Source organism: Elephas maximus, chromosome 4, assembly GCF_024166365.1.
Source record: "Elephas maximus indicus isolate mEleMax1 chromosome 4, mEleMax1 primary haplotype, whole genome shotgun sequence".
Classification (NCBI taxonomy): domain Eukaryota; kingdom Metazoa; phylum Chordata; class Mammalia; order Proboscidea; family Elephantidae; genus Elephas; species Elephas maximus.
The window spans coordinates 137,557,821-137,579,325 of NC_064822.1; the positions used below are offsets into that span (position 1 = coordinate 137,557,821).

Consider the following 21,505-nt stretch of genomic DNA (forward strand, 5'->3'; position numbering starts at 1 on the left):
AACTGGTTTTGGCTTCCTGATCCGTACTCAAGTTTGCAGCAGTTTGGAAACCATCCCTAGCTAGCATCTTCTGTAGTCTTAATATGCTGCTTTTCTGTCCAAGCAACGTCTTGCTGGTTTGCTCTTATTTCCTGGCTGTTGTTGCTACATGCCATCAAGCTGGTTCTGACTCACAGGGATCCCGTGCACGATGGAACCAAACACTACCTGCTCCTGTGCCATCTTCATGATTATTGCTATGCCTGAATCCATTGTTGCAGCTGCTGTGCCTGTCAATCCATCTTGTAGAGGGTCTTCTTCTTTTTTGATGACCCTCTGCCTTACCAAGCATGATTTCCTTCTCCAGGGACTGATCCCTCCTGGTAACATGTCCAAAGTACGTGAGATAAAATCTCACCGTCCTTGCTTCTAAGGAGCATTCTAGTTGTACTTCTTCCAAGACAGATTTGTTCATTCTTTTGCCAGTTCATGGTATATCCAATATTCTTCTCCAGCATCACAATTCAAAGGCATCAATTCTTCAGTCTTCCTTATTCATTGTCGAGCTTTTGCATGCATATGAGGTGATTGAAAACACCATGGCTTGGGTCAGGCGCACCTTAGTCCTCAAGTTGCTTTTCAACACTTTAAAGGGGTCTTTTGCAGCAGATTTGCCGAATGCAATGCGTCTTTTGATTTCTTGGCTGCTGCTTCCATGGGTGTTGATTGTGAATCCAAGTAAAATGAAATCCTTAACAAACTCAGTCTTTTCTCCGTTTATCGTGATGTTGCTTATTGGTCCAGTTGTGAGGACTTTTGTTTTCTTTATGTTGAGGTGTAATCCATACTGAAGGCTGTGGTCTTTGATCTTCATCAGTAAGTGCTTCAAGTCCTCTTTACTTTCAGCAAGCAAGGCTGTGCCATCTGCATAACGCAGGTTGTTAATGAATCTTCCTCCAATCCTGATGCCCTGTTCTTCTTCATATAGTCCAACTTCTTGGATTATTTGCTCAGCATACAAATTGAATAGGTATGGTGAAAGGATACAACCCTGACACACACCTTTCCTGACTTTAAACCACTCAGTATTCCCTTGTTCTGTTTGAACAACTGCCTCTTGATGCATGTACAGATTCCTCATGAGCACAATTAAGTGTTCTGGAATTTCATTCTCCGCAATGTTATCCATAATTTGTTATGATCCACACAGTCAAATGCCTTAGCATAGTCAGTAAAACACAGGTAAACATCTTTCTGGTATTCTTTGCTTTCAGCCAGGATCCGTCTGACATCAGCAATAATATCCCTAGTTCCGTGTCCCCTTGTGAATCCGGGTTGAATTTCTGGCAGGTGCGTGTCAATATACTGCTGCAGCTGCTTTTGAATGATCTTCAGCAAAATTTTGTTGCCATGTGATATCAGTGATATTGTTTGATAATTTCCATATTTGGTTGGGTAACCTTTCTTGGGAATAGCCATAAATATGGATCTCTTCCAATCGGTTGGCCAGGTAGCTCTCTTCCAGATTTCTTGGCATAGATGAGTGAGCACTTCCAGGGCTGCATCCGTTTGTTGAAACACCTCAACTGGTATTCCGTGAATTCCTGGAGCCTTGTCATTCGCCGGTGCCTTCAGGGCGGCTTGGACCTCTTCCTTCAGTGCCATCGGTTCCTGGCAGCCTAGGTCAGACCAGGAGCTAAAGAGTCTGAACTTACGATTGGGCCCAACCACAATCATCTGCTGAAATGAAGTGTGAAAGCAAAAGCATTTCTCACATGTTGTTTTTAGCTGCCATTGAGTTAGCTACCAACTCATCGTGACCCGATGTACAACAGGATCAGACTGTTGCAGGAGACCCAAGTTCAATTCCTGGCCAACGTACCTCAGGTGCAGCTACCACTCATCTGTCATTGGAGGCTTGTGTGATGCTGAACAGGTTTCGGTAGAACTTCGAGATTAAGTCAGACTAGGAAAAAAGGCCTGGCAATCTACTGCCAAATATCAGCCAGTGAAAACCCTATAGGATATAGTAGAACTGCCCCCATAGGGTTTCCAAGGAGCAGCTGGTGGATTTGAACTGCCAACCTTTTGGTTAGGAGGCAAATGCTTAACCACTGGTCCACCAGGGCTCCACTATTTTCCATAAAAAAAAAAAATTGGAAGATGGCGGACTAGGCAGACGCTACCTCGGATCCCTCTTACAACAAAGACACGGAAAAACAAGTGAATCGATCACATACATAACAATCTACGAACCCTGAACAACAAACACAGATTTAGAGACGGAGAACGAACTAATACGGGGAAGCAGCGATTGTTTCCAGAGCCTGGAGCCAGCGTACCAGTCAGGTACGGCACAAGCACAGAGACCTGCTCCACCCCCCTGAACTAACCCCGGGAGGGGGACTAGCCGGTTCCACGGGCGGCGTGGGACGCAGCCGTTAGGAGAAGTCCCTGGGAGGCAGTGACTGATCTTGGAGCAGAAAGAGCAGCATCCGAGCCGGGGAACCGTCCCGCAGGGATTTGGACTGCACGCAGGTACGCCATAAACACGGAGAGTTGCTCCACCCCCTGAACTAACCCCGGGAAGGTGACCAGCCGGGTCGCGCGGGCGGCGGCGTAGGACGCAGCCGGTAGGAGAAGTCCCCGGGAGGCAGCGACTGGTATTGGAGCGGGGAGAACAGCGTTCCAGCCGGGACACTCGGTCGCGGCACAAGCATGGGGAGCTACTCCACCCATCTGAACTAACCCCGGGAGGGGGCCCACCTGGTTCACGGGGGCGGCACGGCCACGCGGTTGGAGGGACGAGAAGTCCCCGGGAGGCAGCGACTGATTTTGGAGTCGAGAGTGCACCGTCCCAGTAGGGGAGCCTTGACGCTGGGCGTGGGGCTGGAAGCGGAGGATCTGACCGTGACTCCAGCGGGCCAGACCCCCTGGGGGCAATCTCCACACAGCCAGCACACATAGGCGACGCGCCCGCGGGAATCTCAGATATAATAGTCATTCCAAGCAAGACAAGCAACTCTGGCTATATTCTGAGGTGCTACTCTCCTATCTCTCTGTTCCCTCCCCCACCCTCCTCAGGCGGCTTCATTAACATCTGAATAGCCTGAGCCAGAGGGAGAACTCTGATAGGGATCTGACTGCTGTTTTTTTTTAGCGGATTTTCTGGAAAAACTAGTTTCCCAGTGATGGCTCGGAGACAACAATCCATATCAAACCACTTAAAGAAGCAGACCGTGACAGCTTCTCCAACCCCCCAAACAAAAGAATCAAAATCTTTCCCAAATGAAGATACAATTTTGGAATTATCAGATACAGAATATAAAAAACTAATTTACAGAATGCTTAATGATATCACAAATGAAATTAGGATATCTGCAGAAAAAGCCAAGGAACACACTGATAAAACTGTTGAAGAACTCAAAAAGATTATTCAAGAACATACTGGAAAAATTAATAAGTTGCAAGAATCCATAGAGAGACAACATGTAGAAATCCAAAAGATTAACAATAAAATAACAGAATTAGACAACACACTAGGAAGTCAGAGGAGCAGACTCGAGCAATTAGAATGCAGACTGGGACATCTGGAGGACCAGGGAATCAACACCAACATAGCTGAAAAAAAATCAGATAAAAGAATTAAAAAAAATGAAGAAACCCTAAGAATTATGTGGGACTCTATCAAGAAGGATAACCTGCGGGTGATTGGAGTCCCAGAACAGGGAGGGGGGACAGAAAACACAGAGAAAATAGTTGAAGAACTTCTGACAGAAAACTTCCCTGACATCATGAAAGACGAAAGGATATCTATCCAAGATGCTCATCGAACCCCATTTAAGATTGATACAAAAAGAAAAACACCAAGACATATTATCATCAAACTCACCAAAACCAAAGATAAACAGAAAATTTTAAAAGCAGCCAGGGAGAAAAGAAAGGTTTCCTTCAAGGGAGAATCAGTAAGAATATGTTCTGACTACTCAGCAGAAACCATGCAGGCAAGAAGGGAATGGGACCACATATACAGAACACTGAAGGAGAAAAACTGCCAACCAAGGATCATATATCCAGCAAAACTCTCTCTGAAATATGAAGGCGAAATTAAGATATTTACAGACAAACACAAGTTTAGAGAATTTGCAAAAACCAAACCAAAGCTACAAGAAATACTAAAGGATATTGTTTGGTCAGAGAACCAATAATATCAGATATCAGCACAACACAAGGTCACAAAACAGAACGTCCTGATATCAACTCAAATAGGGAAATCACAAAAACAAACAAATTAAGATTAATTAAAAAAAAAAAATACACATAACAGGGAATCATGGAAGTCAATAGGTAAAAGATCACAATAATCAAAAAGAGGGACTAAATACAGGAGGCATTGAACTGCCGTATGGAGAGTGATACAAGGCGATATAGAACAATACAAGTTAGGTTTTTACTTAGAAAAATAGGGGTATATAATGAGGTAACCACAAAAAGGTATAACAACTCTATAACTCAAGACAAAAACCAAGAAAAACGTAACGACTCAACTAACATAAAGTCAAACACTATGAAAGTGAGGATCTCACAATTTACTAAGAAAAACGCCTCAGCACAAAAAAGTATGTGGAAAAATGAAATTGTCAACAACACACATAAAAAGGCATCAAAATGACAGCACTAAAAACTTATTTATCTATAATTACCCTGAATGTAAATGGACTAAATGCACCAATAAAGAGACAGAGAGTCACAGACTGGATAAAGAAACACGATCCATCTATATGCTGCCTACAAGAGACACACCTTAGACTTAGAGACACAAACAAACTAAAACTCAAAGGATGGAAAAAAGTATATCAAGCAAACAATAAGCAAAAAAGAAGAGGAGTAGCAATATTAATTTCTGACAAAATAGACTTTAGACTTAAATCCACCACAAAGGATAAAGAAGGACACTATATAATGATAAAAGGGACAATTGATCAGGAAGACATAACCATATTAAATATTTACGCACCCAATGACAGGGCTGCAAGATATATAAATCAAATTTTAACAGAACTGAAAAGCGAGATAGATACCTCCACAATTATAGTAGGAGACTTCAACACACCACTTTCGGAGAAGGACAGGACATCCAGTAAGAAGCTCAACAGAGACACGGAAGATCTAATTACAACAATCAACCAACTTGACCTCATTGACTTATACAGAACTCTCCACCCAACTGCTGCAAAATATACTTTTTTTTCTAGCGCACATGGAACATTCTCTAGAATAGACCACATATTAGGTCATAAAACAAACCTTTGCAGAGTCCAAAACATCGAAATATTACAAAGCATCTTCTCAGACCACAAGGCAATAAAACTAGAGATCAATAACAGAAAAACGAGGGAAAAGAAATCAAATACTTGGAAAATGAACAATACCCTCCTGAAAAAAGACTGGGTTATAGAAGACATCAAGGAGGGAATAAGGAAATTCATAGAAAGCAACGAGAATGAAAATACTTCCTATCAAAACCTCTGGGACACAGCAAAAGCAGTGCTCAGAGGTCAATTTATATCAATAAATGCACACATACAAAAAGAAGAAAGAGCCAAAATCAGAGAACTGTCCCTACAACTTGAACAAATAGAAAGTGAGCAACAAAAGAATCCATCAGGCACCAGAAGAAAACAAATAATAAAAATTAGAGCTGAACTAAATGAATTAGAGAACAGAAAAACAATCGAAAGAATTAACAAAGCCAAAAGCTGGTTCTTTGAAAAAATTAACAAAATTGATAAACCATTGGCTAGACTGACTAAAGAAATACAGGAAAGGAAACAAATAACCCGAATAAGAAATGAGAAGGACCACATCACAACAGAACCAAATGAAATTAAAAGAATCATTTCAGATTATTATGAAAAATTGTACTCTAACAAATTTGAAAACCTAGAAGAAATGGATGAATTCCTGGAAAAACACTACCTACCTAAACTAACACATTCAGAAGTAGAACAACTAAATAGACCCATAACAAAAAAAGAGATTGAAACGGTAATCAAAAAACTCCCAACAAAAAAAAGTCCTGGCCCGGACGGCTTCACTGCAGAGTTCTACCAAATTTTCAGAGAAGAGTTAACACCACTACTACTAAAGGTATTCCAAAGCATAGAAAATGACGGAATACTACCCAACTCATTCTATGAAGCCACCATCTCCCTGATACCAAAACCAGGTAAAGACATTACAAAAAAAGAAAATTATAGACCTATATCCCTCATGAACATTGATGCAAAAATCCTCAACAAAATTCTAGCCAATAGAATCCAACGACACATCAAAAAAATAATTCACCCTGATCAAGTGGGATTTATACCAGGTATGCAAGGCTGGTTTAATATCAGAAAAACCATTAATGTAATTCATCACATAAATAAAACAAAAGACAAAAACCACATGATCTTATCAATTGATGCAGAAAAGGCATTTGACAAAGTCCAACACCCATTCATGATAAAAACTCTTACCAAAATAGGAATTGAAGGAAAATTCCTCAACATAATAAAGGGCATCTATGCAAAGCCAACAGCCAATATCACTCTAAATGGAGAGAACCTGAAAGCATTTCCCTTGAGAACGGGAACCAGACAAGGATGCCCTTTATCACCGCTCTTATTCAACATCGTGTTGGAAGTCTTAGCCAGGGCAATCAGGCTAGATAAAGAAATAAAAGGTATCCGGATTGGCAAGGAAGAAGTAAAGTTATCACTATTTGCAGATGACATGATTATATACACAGAAAACCCTAAGGAATCCTCCAGAAAACTACTGAAACTAATAGAAGAGTTTGGCAGAGTCTCAGGTTATAAAATAAACATACAAAAATCACTTGGATTCCTCTACATCAACAAAAAGAACACCGAAGAGGAAATAACCAAATCAATACCATTCACAGTAGCCCCCAAGAAGATAAGATACTTAGGAATAAATCTTACCAAGGATGTAAAAGACCTATACAAAGAAAACTACAAAGCTCTACTACAAGAAATTCAAAAGGACATACTTAAGTGGAAAAACATACCTTGCTCATGGATAGGAAGACTTAACATAGTAAAAATGTCTATTCTACCAAAAGCCATCTATACATTTAACGCACTTCCGATCCAAATTCCAATGTCATATTTGAAGGGGATAGAGAAACAAATCACCAATTTCATATGGAAGGGAAAGAAGCCCCGGATAAGCAAAGCACTACTGAAAAAGAAGAAGAAAGTGGGAGGCCTCACCTTACCTGACTTCAGAACCTATTATACAGCCACAGTAGTCAAAACAGCCTGGTATTGGTACAACAACAGACACATAGACCAATGGAACAGAATTGAGAACCCAGACATAGATCCATCCACGTATGAGCAGCTGATATTTGACAAAGGACCAGTGTCAATTAACTGGGGAAAAGACAGCCTTTTTAACAAATGGTGCTGGCATAACTGGATATCCATTTGCAAAAAAATGAAACAGGACCCATACCTCACACCATGCACAAAAACTAACTCCAAGTGGATCAAAGACCTAAACATAAAGACTAAAACGATAAAGATCATGGAAGAAAAAATTGGGACAACCCTAGGAGCCCTAATACAAGGTATAAACAGAATACAAAACATTACCAAAAATGATGAAGAGAAACCCGATAACTGGGAGCTCCTAAAAATCAAACACCTATGCTCATCTAAAGACTTCACCAAAAGAGTAAAAAGACCACCTACAGATTGGGAAAGAATTTTCAGCTATGACATCTCCGACCAGCGCCTGATCTCTAAAATCAACATGATTCTGTCAAAACTCAACCACAAAAAGACAAACAACCCAATCAAGAAGTGGGCAAAGGATATGAACACACATTTCTCTAAAGAAGATATTCAGGCAGCCAACAGATACATGAGAAAATGCTCTCGATCATTAGCCATTAGAGAAATGCAAATTAAAACTACGATGAGATTCCATCTCACACCAGCAAGGCTGGCATTAATCCAAAAAACACAAAAGAATAAATGTTGGAGAGGCTGTGGAGAGATTGGAACTCTCATACACTGCTGGTGGGAATGTAAAATGGTACAACCACTTTGGAAATCTATCTGGCGTTATCTTAAACAGTTAGAAATAGAACTACCATACAACCCAGAAATCCCACTCCTCGGAATATACCCTAGAGATACAAGAGCCTTCATACAAACAGATATATGCACACCCATGTTTATTGCAGCTCTGTTTACAATAGCAAAAAGTTGGAAGCAACCAAGGTGTCCATCAACGGATGAATGGGTAAATAAATTGTGGTATATTCACACAATGGAATACTACGCATCGATAAAGAACAGTGACGAATCTGTGAAACATTTCATAACATGGAGGAACCTGGAAGGCATTATGCTGAGCGAAATGAGTCAGAGGCAAAAGGACAAATACTGTATAAGACCACTATTATAAGATCTTGAGAAATAGTAAACCTGAGAAGAACACATACTTTTGTGGTTACGAGGGGGGGAGGGAGGGAGGGTGGGAGAGGGTTTTTTATTGATTAATCAGTAGATAAGAACTGCTTTAGGTGAAGGGAAAGACAACACTCAATACATGGAAGGTCAGCTCAACTGGACTGGACCAAAAGCAAAGAAGTTTCCGGGATAAAATGAATGCTTCAAAGGTCAGCGGAGCAAGCGCGGGGGTCTGGGGAACATGGTTTGCGGGGACTTCTAAGTCAATTGGCAAAATAATTCTATTATGAAATCATTCTGCATCCCACTTTGAAATGTGGCGTCTGGGGTCTTAAATGCTAACAAGCAGCCATCTAAGATGCAGCAATTGGTCTCAACCCACCTGGAGCAAAGGAAAATGAAGAACACCAAGCCCACATGACAACTAAGAGCCCAAGAGACAGAAAGGGCCACATGAACCAGAGACCTACATCATCCTGAGACCAGAAGAACTAGTTGGTGCCCGGCCACAATCGATGACTGCCCTGACAGGGAGCTCAGCAGAGGACCCCTGAGGGAGCAGGAGAGCAGTGGGATGCAGACCCCAAATTCTCATAAGAAGACCAAACTTAATGGTCTGACTGAGACTGGAGGAATCCCGGCGGTCATGCTCTCCAGACCTTCAGTTGACACAGGACAGGAACCATCCCCGAAGACAACTCATCAGAAATGAAAGGGACTGGTCAGCGGGTGGGAGAGAGACGCTGATGAAGAGTGAGCTAATTATATCAGGTGGACACTTGAGATTGTGTTGGCAACTCTTGTCTGGAGGGGGGATGGGAGGATAGAGAGAGAGGGAAGCCGGCAAAATTGTCAAGAAAGGAGAGACTGAAAGGGCTGACTCAAGACGGGGAGAGTAAGTGGGACTAGGGAGTGAGATGTATGTAAACTTATATGTGACAGACTGATTGGATTTGTAAACGTTCACTTGAAGCTTAATAAAAGTTATTATAAAAAAAAAAAAAAATTGTCCATAGTGATGTTTAATTGTCAGTTTAAGGGTACAGATCCTCATTTATTCATCCAGTGTTCAAGCTCCTCCTCTATGGAAGGCACTTTGAAGGCATTGGTGATATGTCTTAGTTCAGATTCCCTAGAAAACAGAGTCTGAGACAACAGCTTATGTGCTAACACTTTATTGAGAAGCATAATACCAAAGAAGAGAGATGAGGGAAATGGAGAGTGAGGCAAAGAAGGAGGGATACTGCCAGGGATGGTCCCTGGCCCTTAGCAGTTAATCTTCTTTTAGCAGAGGCAGATGAGTAAAGAGTGCCTTACGGTGCATGGCAAATGCACCTCAGAGAAACAGATTGCCACATGAGCAAGGACACAACAACCAATTGGGGCCAAGGGACGTGCAAGTCTTCACATGGCAGGAGACACATGAGTTGGTTCTTGAAAACTGAGTAAGAGTTTGTCAAATAAAAAGGAAAGGGAAGAGAATTCCAGGTAAAGTTAACAAGGTACACAAGGTGTGCAAGGTGTACAATGTATACAAACAAGCCTGGTACTTCAGAGGAATGGCAAGGAGCTCAGGATGCCTAAGGTAGAGAGCGGAAGACTTTTAAACTGACAACAGACTCCTAAACCTCATGTGTACGACCGAAGACATTCCAAGTCCATCTTTCCAGGGAGTCAAAACGAAAGGACAAAAAGTGAGATATCAGAGATGGTCTCCCCAAATTAACTGAGCTTATGTGTAGATTTTCCCCTTACATCCAGGGGGAAAAAGGAGAGCTAATATTTTGGGCATGAAAAAATCTATTTTCTAAAAACCAGCCCTTTGCATACAGACATCAGAGCCCAAGCTAAGACATTCCTACCTGTTCTATTTAAGAGACCACTGCCTTCTTTCCCCACTTCAAAAGATGGAAGGATGTCTAGGGACCCCTTGGGTATAGCGAGATGCAGCAGCAGCAGAAACCACTTTTTCAGTGCGTGTGGCGTTTAGAGGGAGGCCTGGTGGCGCAGTGGTTAAGAGCTCCGCAGCTAACCAAAAACGTTGGCAGCTGGAATCCACCAGCCACTCCTTGGAAACCACCAGCCACTCCTTGGAAACCCTGTGGGGCATTTCTGCTCTGTCCTATATGGTCGCTATGAGTCAGAATTGACTTGATAGCAAGGGGTTGGTTTTTTGTTTTGTTTTTTTGGTGTTTAGAAAGGTGCTATTATCCATAGAGGAATAAATAGGCTCAGAGAGGTTAAGAAGTTATTTTCCCGATGTCATTTAGCTGTTAAGAGCTGGCATGCAGATATCAGGGATGTTGTAAGGGTTAAATAATATAATAGATGTAAACTATCTAGAAAAGTACTAGTATTTATAGGTGTTGAACAAAGGTTAGTTCCCTTTGATAAGCTGGCTTCCCAGCACTTATATTGGAAGAAAGCTCTGACAGCTTGACTCCCTGTTTTCTTACTTGCAAGAAATCTTGTTGCAGGATTTAAGACTACTCAGTTGCCATTTTGGAACCCTGGTGGCACAGTGGCTTAAGAACTATGGCTGCTAACCAAAAGTTCAACAGTTTGAATCCACCAGCCGCTGCTTGGAAACCCTATGGGGGAATTCTGCTCTGTCCTATGGGGTCGCTGTGGTTTGCAATCAACTCGAAGGCAACAGGTTAGTTGCCATTTTAAGTACATTCCAGGAAGTTACCTCAAGTGGATATTGTAACATCCTGCTTACCTCCATCTCTTATTGAAAAGCAAGCTATTTGCTGATTTTAGCCAATTATGCGTGGTTGTACTGAGTGAAAGCAGTGGACTTAGATCCACTATCTCCTCACAAAATGTATGGTGTTTCTGGATGGATTAAATCAATACTTTAGCTCTGTCTTCACTGGAGACAAACCTGCATTGAGGAAGAATGTTGATATATGAATATCACAGATTAAACCAATTAGATATTTTGGTGCTGACAGTTCAGCTTTGTAAAGTTTGGGAATATGTGGGCCGGGGTAGCAGATTACTTCGGTTTGATAGTGCTAGGCCTCTTCAGTAGATGGCACTATTGATTTTTATTCTGTTTTCTGTTTCTCTGCTTGAAATTTTATTTTTGCACTCTCACCGAATCAGTGGAAGTGTGACAAGTGCCACAATTTCTCGAGCTGATTTTATATATGTTACAATATTACCACCATCCTGATAATGAGCCAGATGGACTCATAGTGAGATTGCAGGAGGGTGGAGAACTGGGGTTGACAGTGAGAAGGGAGAAAGATGTCCCCTCTACGTTTCCCACACGCAATGCTTTTGCTGTACCTGTTTAGAGTCCTTTGTTCTGGAGGGCTTGCTAAAAGGGAAAACACTCTGAAAGCATCTTGCTTGGGGCATGCGCTGTTCTCACAGTACTTTGTTGTCAGGCAGAATTAGGTTTCAATGTCTCATCTATAAAATAGGGACAAAACACTGATTTACTGAGTTGTTGTGAGGGTTAGACGTGATAGTGTATGTAAAGTGCTTAACACTTTACCTGGCACTAAGTAAATTCTCAGAGTCCTTGGGTGGTGGAAAGAGTTAAGGTACTCTCTGCTAACCGAAAGGTGGGTGGTTCAAGTCCACCCAGAGATGCCTTGAAAGAAAGGCCTGGCCATCTACTTCTGAAAGATCAGCCATTGAAAATCCTGTGGAGCACCGTGGTACTCTGACACACATGGGGTCACCATGAGGCGGGGTCACCATGAGTTTGGATCACCATGAGTCAGAGTCAACTGGCAGAAACTGGTTTTTTAAAGGCTCTCTCTCTCAGGAAGATAAAGCCCTAAGCCACTTCCTTGACCTGCCCAAACTAGAGTTCCCTATAGGGCAGGCCTGGGAGTGAGGTGCACAGGGAGGTTTCCTAGGGAAACAGCTGGTTTACAGCACCAATCTGGAGGGGGGGTCCCTTGCTAAAGAAGAGCAATGCACCTCCTCCGAGCTGTGAGAGACCAGTAGCTTCTTTCCCAAGTCCACCCACCGACAAAACACGGAGCAGGACAGCCTGCGAAGAGAAGCAGCCTCCCCTGATGCTTGCCTACCTCACCCCTGGCAACCCCTCACCTCCCACCCCACCTTTAATCTTGAAGAAGCTCAGCCTAAATCCTCAGCACCCCAACTTTCGCTCTATACTCTCTACCCAAGGAGAGATTACTTATCAATTTAAAAAGGTAAACCTGATATTTTTCTGCAGCTGCGCTGGTCTTGTTTCAGCTCTGTCGGTGAGTTGTCATCTTTCTCACCTTGGGTTCACACAAGGTGTTGCTTTCTTCTAGAAGACTTCTCATGGCTCTCAGACAAGCACACTTCCGCTTCAGCTCAACCTCACTTCCTCAGAAAAGATTCCCATGCCAAGTCAGTCTTCACTTGGATTTCTAGTAGATAGCTGCGGTCAAGTCAGCTCTGACTCACAGCGATCTTATGTACAGCAGAATGAAGCCTTGCCCCGTCCTGTATCATCTTCATGATCACTGGCATGTTTGGGTCCGTTGTGACTATTGTGCCAATCCATCTCACTGAAGGCCTCCCTGGCCCTCACTGGCCCTGTACTTCACCAAACGTGATGTCCTTCTCCAGCAACTGTGCCCTCCTGATGATGCATCCAGCAAAAGCAAGTTGGGTTTTCATTGGCTAATTTTTGGAAGTAGATTCCCAGGCCTTTCTTTCTAATCTTTCTTAGTCTGGAAGCTCAGCTGAAATTTGTCCTTCAGGAGCGACCCTGCTGGTATCTGAAATATCAGTGACATAGCTTCCAGCATCGAAGTAGCACACAAGCCAGCAAAGTATGACAAACTGACAGATATTTCAGAATTAACATGGCCTAACAGAACCCCTCACCTATGCTCTCACCCACCCTCCTTCCCTGGTTTTCTCCATCTCAGTAAATATTGCTCAGGCCCCAAACCTGAGTCACACTTTGTATCTTCCCTTTTCACCCCACACCCAAAACAAAAGCAAATCCTTTCAGCTTTACCTCTACACTATGTCATGAACCTCATCAATTCTCAAGAACTCCACTGCCATCACCCAAGTGTGAGTCACCATCTTCTTTCTTGTACCATTGAAACAGCCTCCAAAATTGCTTACCTCTTTCTTCCCTTGTCTCTCAGTCCATTTGTTTCTTAATTAAAAAAAGAAGAAGAAGAAGAAAAGAAACCATTGCCATTGAATCAATTCTAACTTTTGGTGACCCCATGTGTTTCAGAGAATTGCTCCATAGGGTTATCTTGGCTGTAATCTTTACAGAAGCAGATCACCAGGCTTTTCTTCTGTGGTGCCCCAGGGTGGGCTCAAACCACCAGTCTTTAGGTTAGTAGTCGAACACAAACAATTTTCCATACCTAGGGACCTCTTTCTCTCTTAATAGCTATAGTGAAACAGGAAAAAGAGCTTATCACATCGCTCACCTACAAGTTTCTACACAATCTCTCCTCTGCCTCTATCACCTGCCACTCTCCCCACCTCATCAGATCCCAGCTCTACTACCTCCTGTCAGTCTAACATGCCAAGAAAATTCCGTCTCAAGGTCTTTGTCCCTGCTGTCCCCTCTGCATGGATGCTCTTCGTCCATCATTGACGTCTCCTGAGTGTTCACCCTGAGTGATGCCTCCTCATCACTCACACCTCAGCTCAAATGCCTCCTCCTTAGACATGTCTTCACTGAACAGCCACATTAAAGCAGCCCCCCTCTTCCTCATCAGTCACTTTTAGTCGCATGACCCTGTTCTGTTTCTTCATCGTACTATCAGAATTCTCGTAGTTGTTTATTTTTTTCACCCCCAACAATAATAATTTCATGTCTTGTTTCCGACTGGGTTCTGAACTAGAACTTCTCTGGTGGTCATTGCTCTCACCAATTAGAATGAACAGCAGCAGCGTACCTCACCATGGTTACGTAGGCTTAATCATACTCGAGTGTCTATTTTATTATCTCTGTTAAAAATCTGTATTTTCTTTTAGGTTGTTTGGGCAAACAGTTACAAAGTTGGCTGTGCAGTACAATTTTGTTCAAGAGTTTCTGGCTTTGAAACTCTTTCTGATGGAGCACATTTTATATGCAACTATGGACCAGCGTAAGTCCTTTTGAAAAAAATTAATTCCTTATAAAATTATTTATCTTAATTGAAGAAAATCTGGATAATAAAAGACAGCATAAAGAAGAAAATATCTTCCTTTATTCTCTACCTAGAGATATTAACTGTATTAACATTCTGGTACATTTGTTGTGTGTTTGTGTGTGTGTGTGTGTGCTCTTTATATAGACTACATAGATACACACACACATATTTTAAGAGTAGCAAGACTAAAACGTTTGTCAGGGGCATAGATTAACTGGATATAATCATAGTGCCACAAGATGGGAAGACTGATGTTACTTTTTATTTATTGGTTTGTTAAAATCTTACATGATTTTCAAAACAAAACCTGTGAAATGAATTCTTGAATTTATATGACTTATTTACTTTTGAACAGTTTGTTTCTGAAATGGTTACAATTTTTTCTTCTTTGGAAAATAGGGGTTGCATGTGACTCCTCACTTCCTTTATACTTATGTATTTATGCATATACATCAAACACATTTAGAAAACTGAGATCATATTGTAAATACTTTGTAATTTTTACTTAAAATTATACCATGAGCATTTTCCATGTCATTAGATTTTCAAAGCATTTCAATAATAGTAACAATGATAGATAATGCTTTATATAATGTTTACTACATACCAAGTACTGTTCTCGGAGCTTCACATATATTCACTTATTTGATCTTCTTTACCACCACGTATCTGCCAGTTTGTTGTACTTTGGTGGCTTATATGTTGCTATGATGCTGGAAGCTATGCCACCAATATTTCAAATAGTGGCAGGGTCATCATTAGTGCACAAGTTTCAGTAAAGTTTCCAGACTAAGACTAGGAAGAAAGGCCTGGTGATCTACGTCTGTAATTAACCAGTGAAAACCCTGTGGATCACAACAGAATACTGTCTGATATAGTCCAGGAAGATTAGCATCTGAGGTTGAAGGCGCTCAAAATACAGAGTGACCACAATGGATTTGAGCATACCACTGATTGTGAAAATGGCACAGGACCAGGCAATGTTTTGTTCTGTTGTACGTGAGGTTGCCATGAGTTGGAGATGATGCAATGGCAACTAACAACAACAGTTTCCAGTAAAAGTCCACGAGGTAGACCCTATTATTACCCTGTTTTGCAGATGAGAAAACTGAGGCACAGAAGGGGAAAGTGAACTGCCCAAGGTCTCACTGTTAGTGATTGTCAAGGCTGGGCTTTGACCTGGACCATCTGGCTCCAGTGTCTGAGATCTTATGGTAATACCACAGTCCATCTATTGAAGAATTTAGATTGTTCCCTGTATTGTCTTTAAACATATGATGAACAACTTTACATGTAGGTCTTTGGTCACTTCTGTTTCCTTATAATTCCTGAAAGTAATACTACTAGGTAAGAAGTATGATCATTTTTAAGGTTTGTTTTTCCTTTAATCATTTTTAAGGTTTGTTTTTCCTTTAATACATGTTGCCAAATAACCTTACAGGATTATTATATGAATTTATAATTTTTCATCAGCACTGGATATTGTAATTTTTAGGAATTTTTACATTGGATGCAAAATGGTATTTCATCTGTTTTCTTTTACATCTCTGTGATTACTACTGAACATAAACTTTTTTTCACCTGATTGTCTATTTACATTTCTTCTTTTGTGAATCACATGTATCCACCCCATTATTCCTGAGAATTCTAGGGGTATGGGGTGCTTAATTCTCAAGTCACCTGTCACTCAAGCTCTGGAGTCTTGCACTCAGTGAAGTTTCCATTGCCTGTGACTGTTTTGATACCTCTCCTCCTGGCTACTCCCGGTCTCTCTGATCTGCATTATCCAAAACCAGTGACACAGCTCTCTTCACCCCGTTGGGCACCACTCAGCAATGCTATGGTGTGTATGGTGAGGCGAGGATTACAGCACAGGACAGGAAGTAGCAACCTGGCCTGTCTGACAACACAGTACCCGATGTGCTTTGGCCATCACCGCCTTGGGGACCCTTATTCTTTTCATATCTTTTGCTTTAAAGATCTATCTTCTCTCTTCCCAGGGCCCAGGGCCTCACAACCCCTATCTTAGGCCAGTAGGGGAAACACTAGAACTTCCTGCTTCTTTGTTGAACAGAATATTTTAGGTTCCTTTGCCTCAATCACTCCCATGCAGACAAATCTAGGCCTTTTTAGTAACATGTTTTTCCTAAGATGAATTCTGCCATTCCTTTAACCCTCACAACTGCCTTTGTTTTTAAATTAGCAGTTTTGATTTTTTCTTCTCTCATAATTTGGGACACATAATTAAACAGAGAACGAAGAAGCATAATGTTTTAAACAGTCTAGAACTGAAACCACTTAATGAGTGTCGTGCATCTTAACAACAGATATCCTCATGATTAATGTCGTTCTGGAGCTTATCCCCTGAAGTTGCTATCAGAATCTCTACTATATTCTTTGGACTATATTCTGTGGTGTAGGGTAAGCACAAGTGTAAATTTAATTTCTGAAACAGCTGAAATTAATTTGGAACCAAACAAGATTAGAAAATATATTTTGGGTTGGAAATGAGGAATTAATGATATCGTAATGCCCCTACAGGGGAAGTTCTTAACTTTGCAGTTAAAAGTATAGCGTTGGGGGAAGGAGAGTCCATGAACTTAGATTAGAAAAAAACTTCCATTTTTATTTTCACTAATTTCCACTGAGAATGAAGGCGACACTCCACGACTGTATTCACAATACCTGTGACTTTGTATTAGCAGTACCTCTTACATGTGTCTCTGTAAATATATTTTCATATCACATTCCAGTTGCTGCAGGGATCTGAAGAGTCGATGGTTCATCACTACTTTGAAATTACTGCAATTATCAGACCCCCTGCTAGATCTTATTTAATACTTAATAAAACAAAAAAGCCATCGAGTTGATTCCGATTCATAGCAACCCTATAGGACAGAGTAGAGCTGCCCACATAGGGTTTTCAAGAAGCGCCTGGTGGATTCGAAATGCTGACCTTTTTTTGGTTAGTGGCCATAGCTCTTAACCACTATGCCACCAGGGTTTCCTTAATACTCAGTAGAGAAATACATATTACTATGTCACAAGTTACTTCATCTCTTAGAGCCTTAGCTTCCTTATCTGTAAAACGGAAATAAAAATAACTTCCTCCCAGGGTTGTTCTAAGAATAAAATGATGTAGATTAAGACCTAAGCACACAGAATGAATTCTGCAAATACTAGCAGCCTTCCTTCTCTGTTTCCCTTTCTTTACTTCCTCCCAATCCTCTGAATTTTTAGACCTCCATCCTCCTATTGTACTGGATTAGTCGAGGATTCATAGTAAATTGGAAAAGAAAAACAACTCTCCTAATAGACAACGTTCTCCTTTACAGAGGAAATTACCCAACTCTGCCATATAACAAAGGAGCCACTTGCAGTGCCTGCCGCAGGAATGACACGTGTTTGGACCAGCTCTGCGGTAGGTTAATAAAAGAATCTACCAAAAATACAATGTAATTCAAGCTATTGTAACTTCCTATACAGTTAAGAATGCCAACATTTGCTATATCCTAAAAGCTATTTTCAAGGAAACTGGCATCAGGTAGCAATCAAACCAATTGTTTACTGTCCTAGGAATTCAAGATAAATTTAGGAAGCAAACTGTACCTCTTTTAATCAGTCCAAAAAAAAAACCCCAAAAATGATTATGGTGTTGGAATCTGTAGCCCCAAGATGTACTAATTTCAGCAAGATAAAAAAAGGTGTGTAACAAGGCCATCCAAAGTAACAGAATTCTATGCTTTGTGGTCCTACCTATCCAAGGCACTCTAAAGGCCTGCATCTTCATCTGTGGAACTAAATAAATGCAACAAAGCTGCAGCGTGGCACTCTGTATTAGCAAGACAGCACTTCATGAGGGATAGAGTGTATGAAGCCAATGAAGATAATGTCCCCAGGATATTTTTCTAAACTTCCTAGCAAAATTCTGCTTTTTCAGTTTTGAAGTGTTAATACAAAATTAGTTTCTGGTTCCTACTGCAGTCACGTGCCTTTCCACTGCAGTATGTTTTTGATTTTTTCCCATGGTGTGAAGAAGGGAGACCTCAAACTGTTAGTTGTACAAACCCTGTGGTATCTTTAGTGTCCACACCTGTACCTAACTGAACTCCTCAGAGCTGCTGGGGTGGGGTGGGGTGGCAGGTAGGGGGAGGATATCCTGGACCATGTTTCACCGCTGGAAATTTGGTTTGGAGAAAGTGTTCCACAGCTTAGATGTTATCTAAGGTCCATTCCAGCTCTAAAACTGTAAAATTCTACCAAACTGCTTGTTCCTTTCCTCCCCATTTGTAAACACTGAAGTCTCATCTTCACTCCAGGTACAGCAGCACTTTTTGGCCCAGCTTTCTGAGCCAGTCATTTTTCTCCCAGTTCAACCATTCTTTATTTTACTATCAATCTTGTGAAATCACTGGGATGTAGCCACATAGGCATTCAATATTTAGTTTTTCATTTCATGTTGCTACAGCACCACAAAGCATATTGTTTTTTCCCAAGTTTGGCAGTACAACATGAGTTAAAAGTATGGGTTTTAGAACAAGATACCTACTAAGTTCAGTATCCAGTTCTACCACTGTGACCTTGGGTAACTTACTGGACCTGTTTCCTCAATAGTTAAATGTGGATGACAGTACCTCTTCACTCTCAGGTTTGGTGAAATAATTCAATGAAAAAAACCAAAATATTCATGCTTAGAGCAAGGGCGTGGCATATAGCAGTGCTCAATAAATATTAGCTGTTATACCCAAATCCATGCTCCCTGTAATCCCAAACCTGGAGTTTACTCTTGGCGTTTTCTTTGTTCCCAGACTTCTACGTGACATGTTTGTATGCCCATGAGCAGTTCTCATGAGACTCCTTTAAGACCAGTGATGAAAACTGAGAGGAGTATTTTAAATTATTTAGAGAGTAACTGTTGCCACTGTTGTCTGTCTTCCCGACGAACTCTAAATTCCAGATAGGTAGGAATTATGCTTAGCTTGTTCACCTCTGGAAACCCTGGTGGCGTAGTGGTTAAGTGCTACGGCTGCTAACCTACAGGTCTGCAGTTCAAATCCACCAAGCGCTCCTCAGCAGTTCTACTCTGTCCTATAGGGTGGCTATGAGTCAGAATCGACTCAACGGCATGGGTTGGGTTTGGTTTTTTGGGTTGTAGTTATGATATGTAAAATGATTTTCCGTAAGTAGTAGTGATATCGTTTCCTTTGGAGTCCCTAAACATGCTGCTGTTGATTCTAACTCACAGCGACCCCAAAGGACCGAGCAGAACTGCCCCATAGAGTTTCCAAGGAGCGCCTGGTGGATTCGAACTGCTGACCTTTTGGTGTGCAGCTATAACACTTAACCACTACGCCACCAGGGTTTTTTGGAAGTGCTAGGGCTACACACCAAAAGGTCGGCAGTTCGAATCGACCAGGTGCTCCTTGGAAACTCTATGGGGCAGTTCTACTCTGTCCTCTAGGGTCGCTATGAGTTGGAATCGACTCAGTGGCAGTGGGGTTGGAGTCCCTAGGTTGCGCAAAAGGTGTACATGCTTGGCTGCTCCTCAGAAGGTTAGATGCTTGGGACTCGGAAGAAAGTCCTGGCAATCTACTTCCGAAAAATCAGCCATCGGAAACCGTATGGAGCACACTTCTGACACACAAGTGGTTGCCATGAGTTGGAAACGGCTTGACAGCAACTGGTTTTTATAGTTTCCATTATATAAAAAGCAATTTGATAAAAAAAAAAAATTTAGTACAGGTAGTACAAAGAATCATGAAAATAATACATGAACAATTACCCTTTGAAAATCACTGCAATAAAGCCAAAGTAGGTGTTAACGATTATAGAGACTTAGCTTTTTAAAAATAAAACAAAAGCTTCACCATTATCCAACCTTTTAATTTTTCTTTTCCTTTTCCCTGACTTTACAGCTAACCCACAGCGAGACAAAGTCAAACGTATGTATATAAATCTTAAATCGTTTCATTAAGAGCTATGTGAATTATATCACTGCATTATGAGAAACAATGTCTAAGACGATATTCTATGTTTGATTCATAGGTTACTACTCTCTTCAGTATCCAGACTGGCCGATATCCTTACGTAACAGATATACCTCTCTCTTTCTCATTGTTAGTCCACTAATTCATATACTGACTGTTATAATTACCATTTTGATCAAACACAAATACCCTAATTTAGTTCTTTTGGAATAATACAATCCAGGACAAAAAAAATCATTCATATATGACTTTTTTAAAAACAGTAACAAGTGAATGTATGTCTAATTTGAAAAACATTTCAGGAAACAAAGTGTGCTCTTACCAAAAAAAAAAAGAAACTGTTCTACAGGATAAATTCATCTTTACTTTTCACTTTTCTGTGAATAAACATTATCTTTGGTAAGAAAGCTAGCCTCTCTATGTCTTGGCTTCCAAATCTGTAAAATGAGTGAGTTACACTTAGGTGATTCTAACTCTATCGGCCCTCATTTTTAGTTACAAACATCTCTACGTTACTTGTCATATGCTGCCTCGACTCTGAACATCTGTGATTTTTTTCCCTCACTCTACTGCAACTTGGTATCTCTCTGTTTTACCTCTCCCCAGATTTAGGATAGAGTACTAATTAAGGAACTTGATTTAAGAGGCTTATGGGCTATATAATCTTGGTATAAAAAGTAAAATGTTTAGTTGCTATCATTAAAGAGGGAGAGAGAACACTGAAAATTTGATTTGCCTCAAAACCAAATGCTGGGACATGATAATATTTAATAGTCTAACCAGTGGTGTCAGTCACTGGATTTTATTGATAATTACAATAGCTAAACAATAGTTCGATGGCAGTGGGTTTAAACAACACTCCAAAAATTTTATATAAAATAACCTAAAGAAATTACTCCTAAAATCACAATTAGGCAAAATC

General features: G+C 41.0%; 1 protein-coding gene across 2 annotated transcripts in view; it reads left to right on the forward strand.

The window, feature by feature from the left end:
- Window positions 1–21,499, forward strand: part of GLIPR1 (GLI pathogenesis related 1) — a 113,772-nt gene extending 92,273 nt beyond the window's left edge. For both annotated transcript variants that reach the window (XM_049883919.1, XM_049883920.1), the window contains 4 exons: window positions 14,439–14,551; window positions 17,932–18,017; window positions 20,512–20,538; window positions 20,642–21,499. In XM_049883919.1, coding sequence (XP_049739876.1) covers window positions 14,439–14,551; window positions 17,932–18,017; window positions 20,512–20,538; window positions 20,642–20,796 — 381 coding nt within the window. In that variant the 3' untranslated portion in view covers window positions 20,797–21,499. The remainder of the gene's footprint in view (window positions 1–14,438; window positions 14,552–17,931; window positions 18,018–20,511; window positions 20,539–20,641) is intronic.
- The last annotated feature ends 6 nt before the right edge of the window (window positions 21,500–21,505 follow it).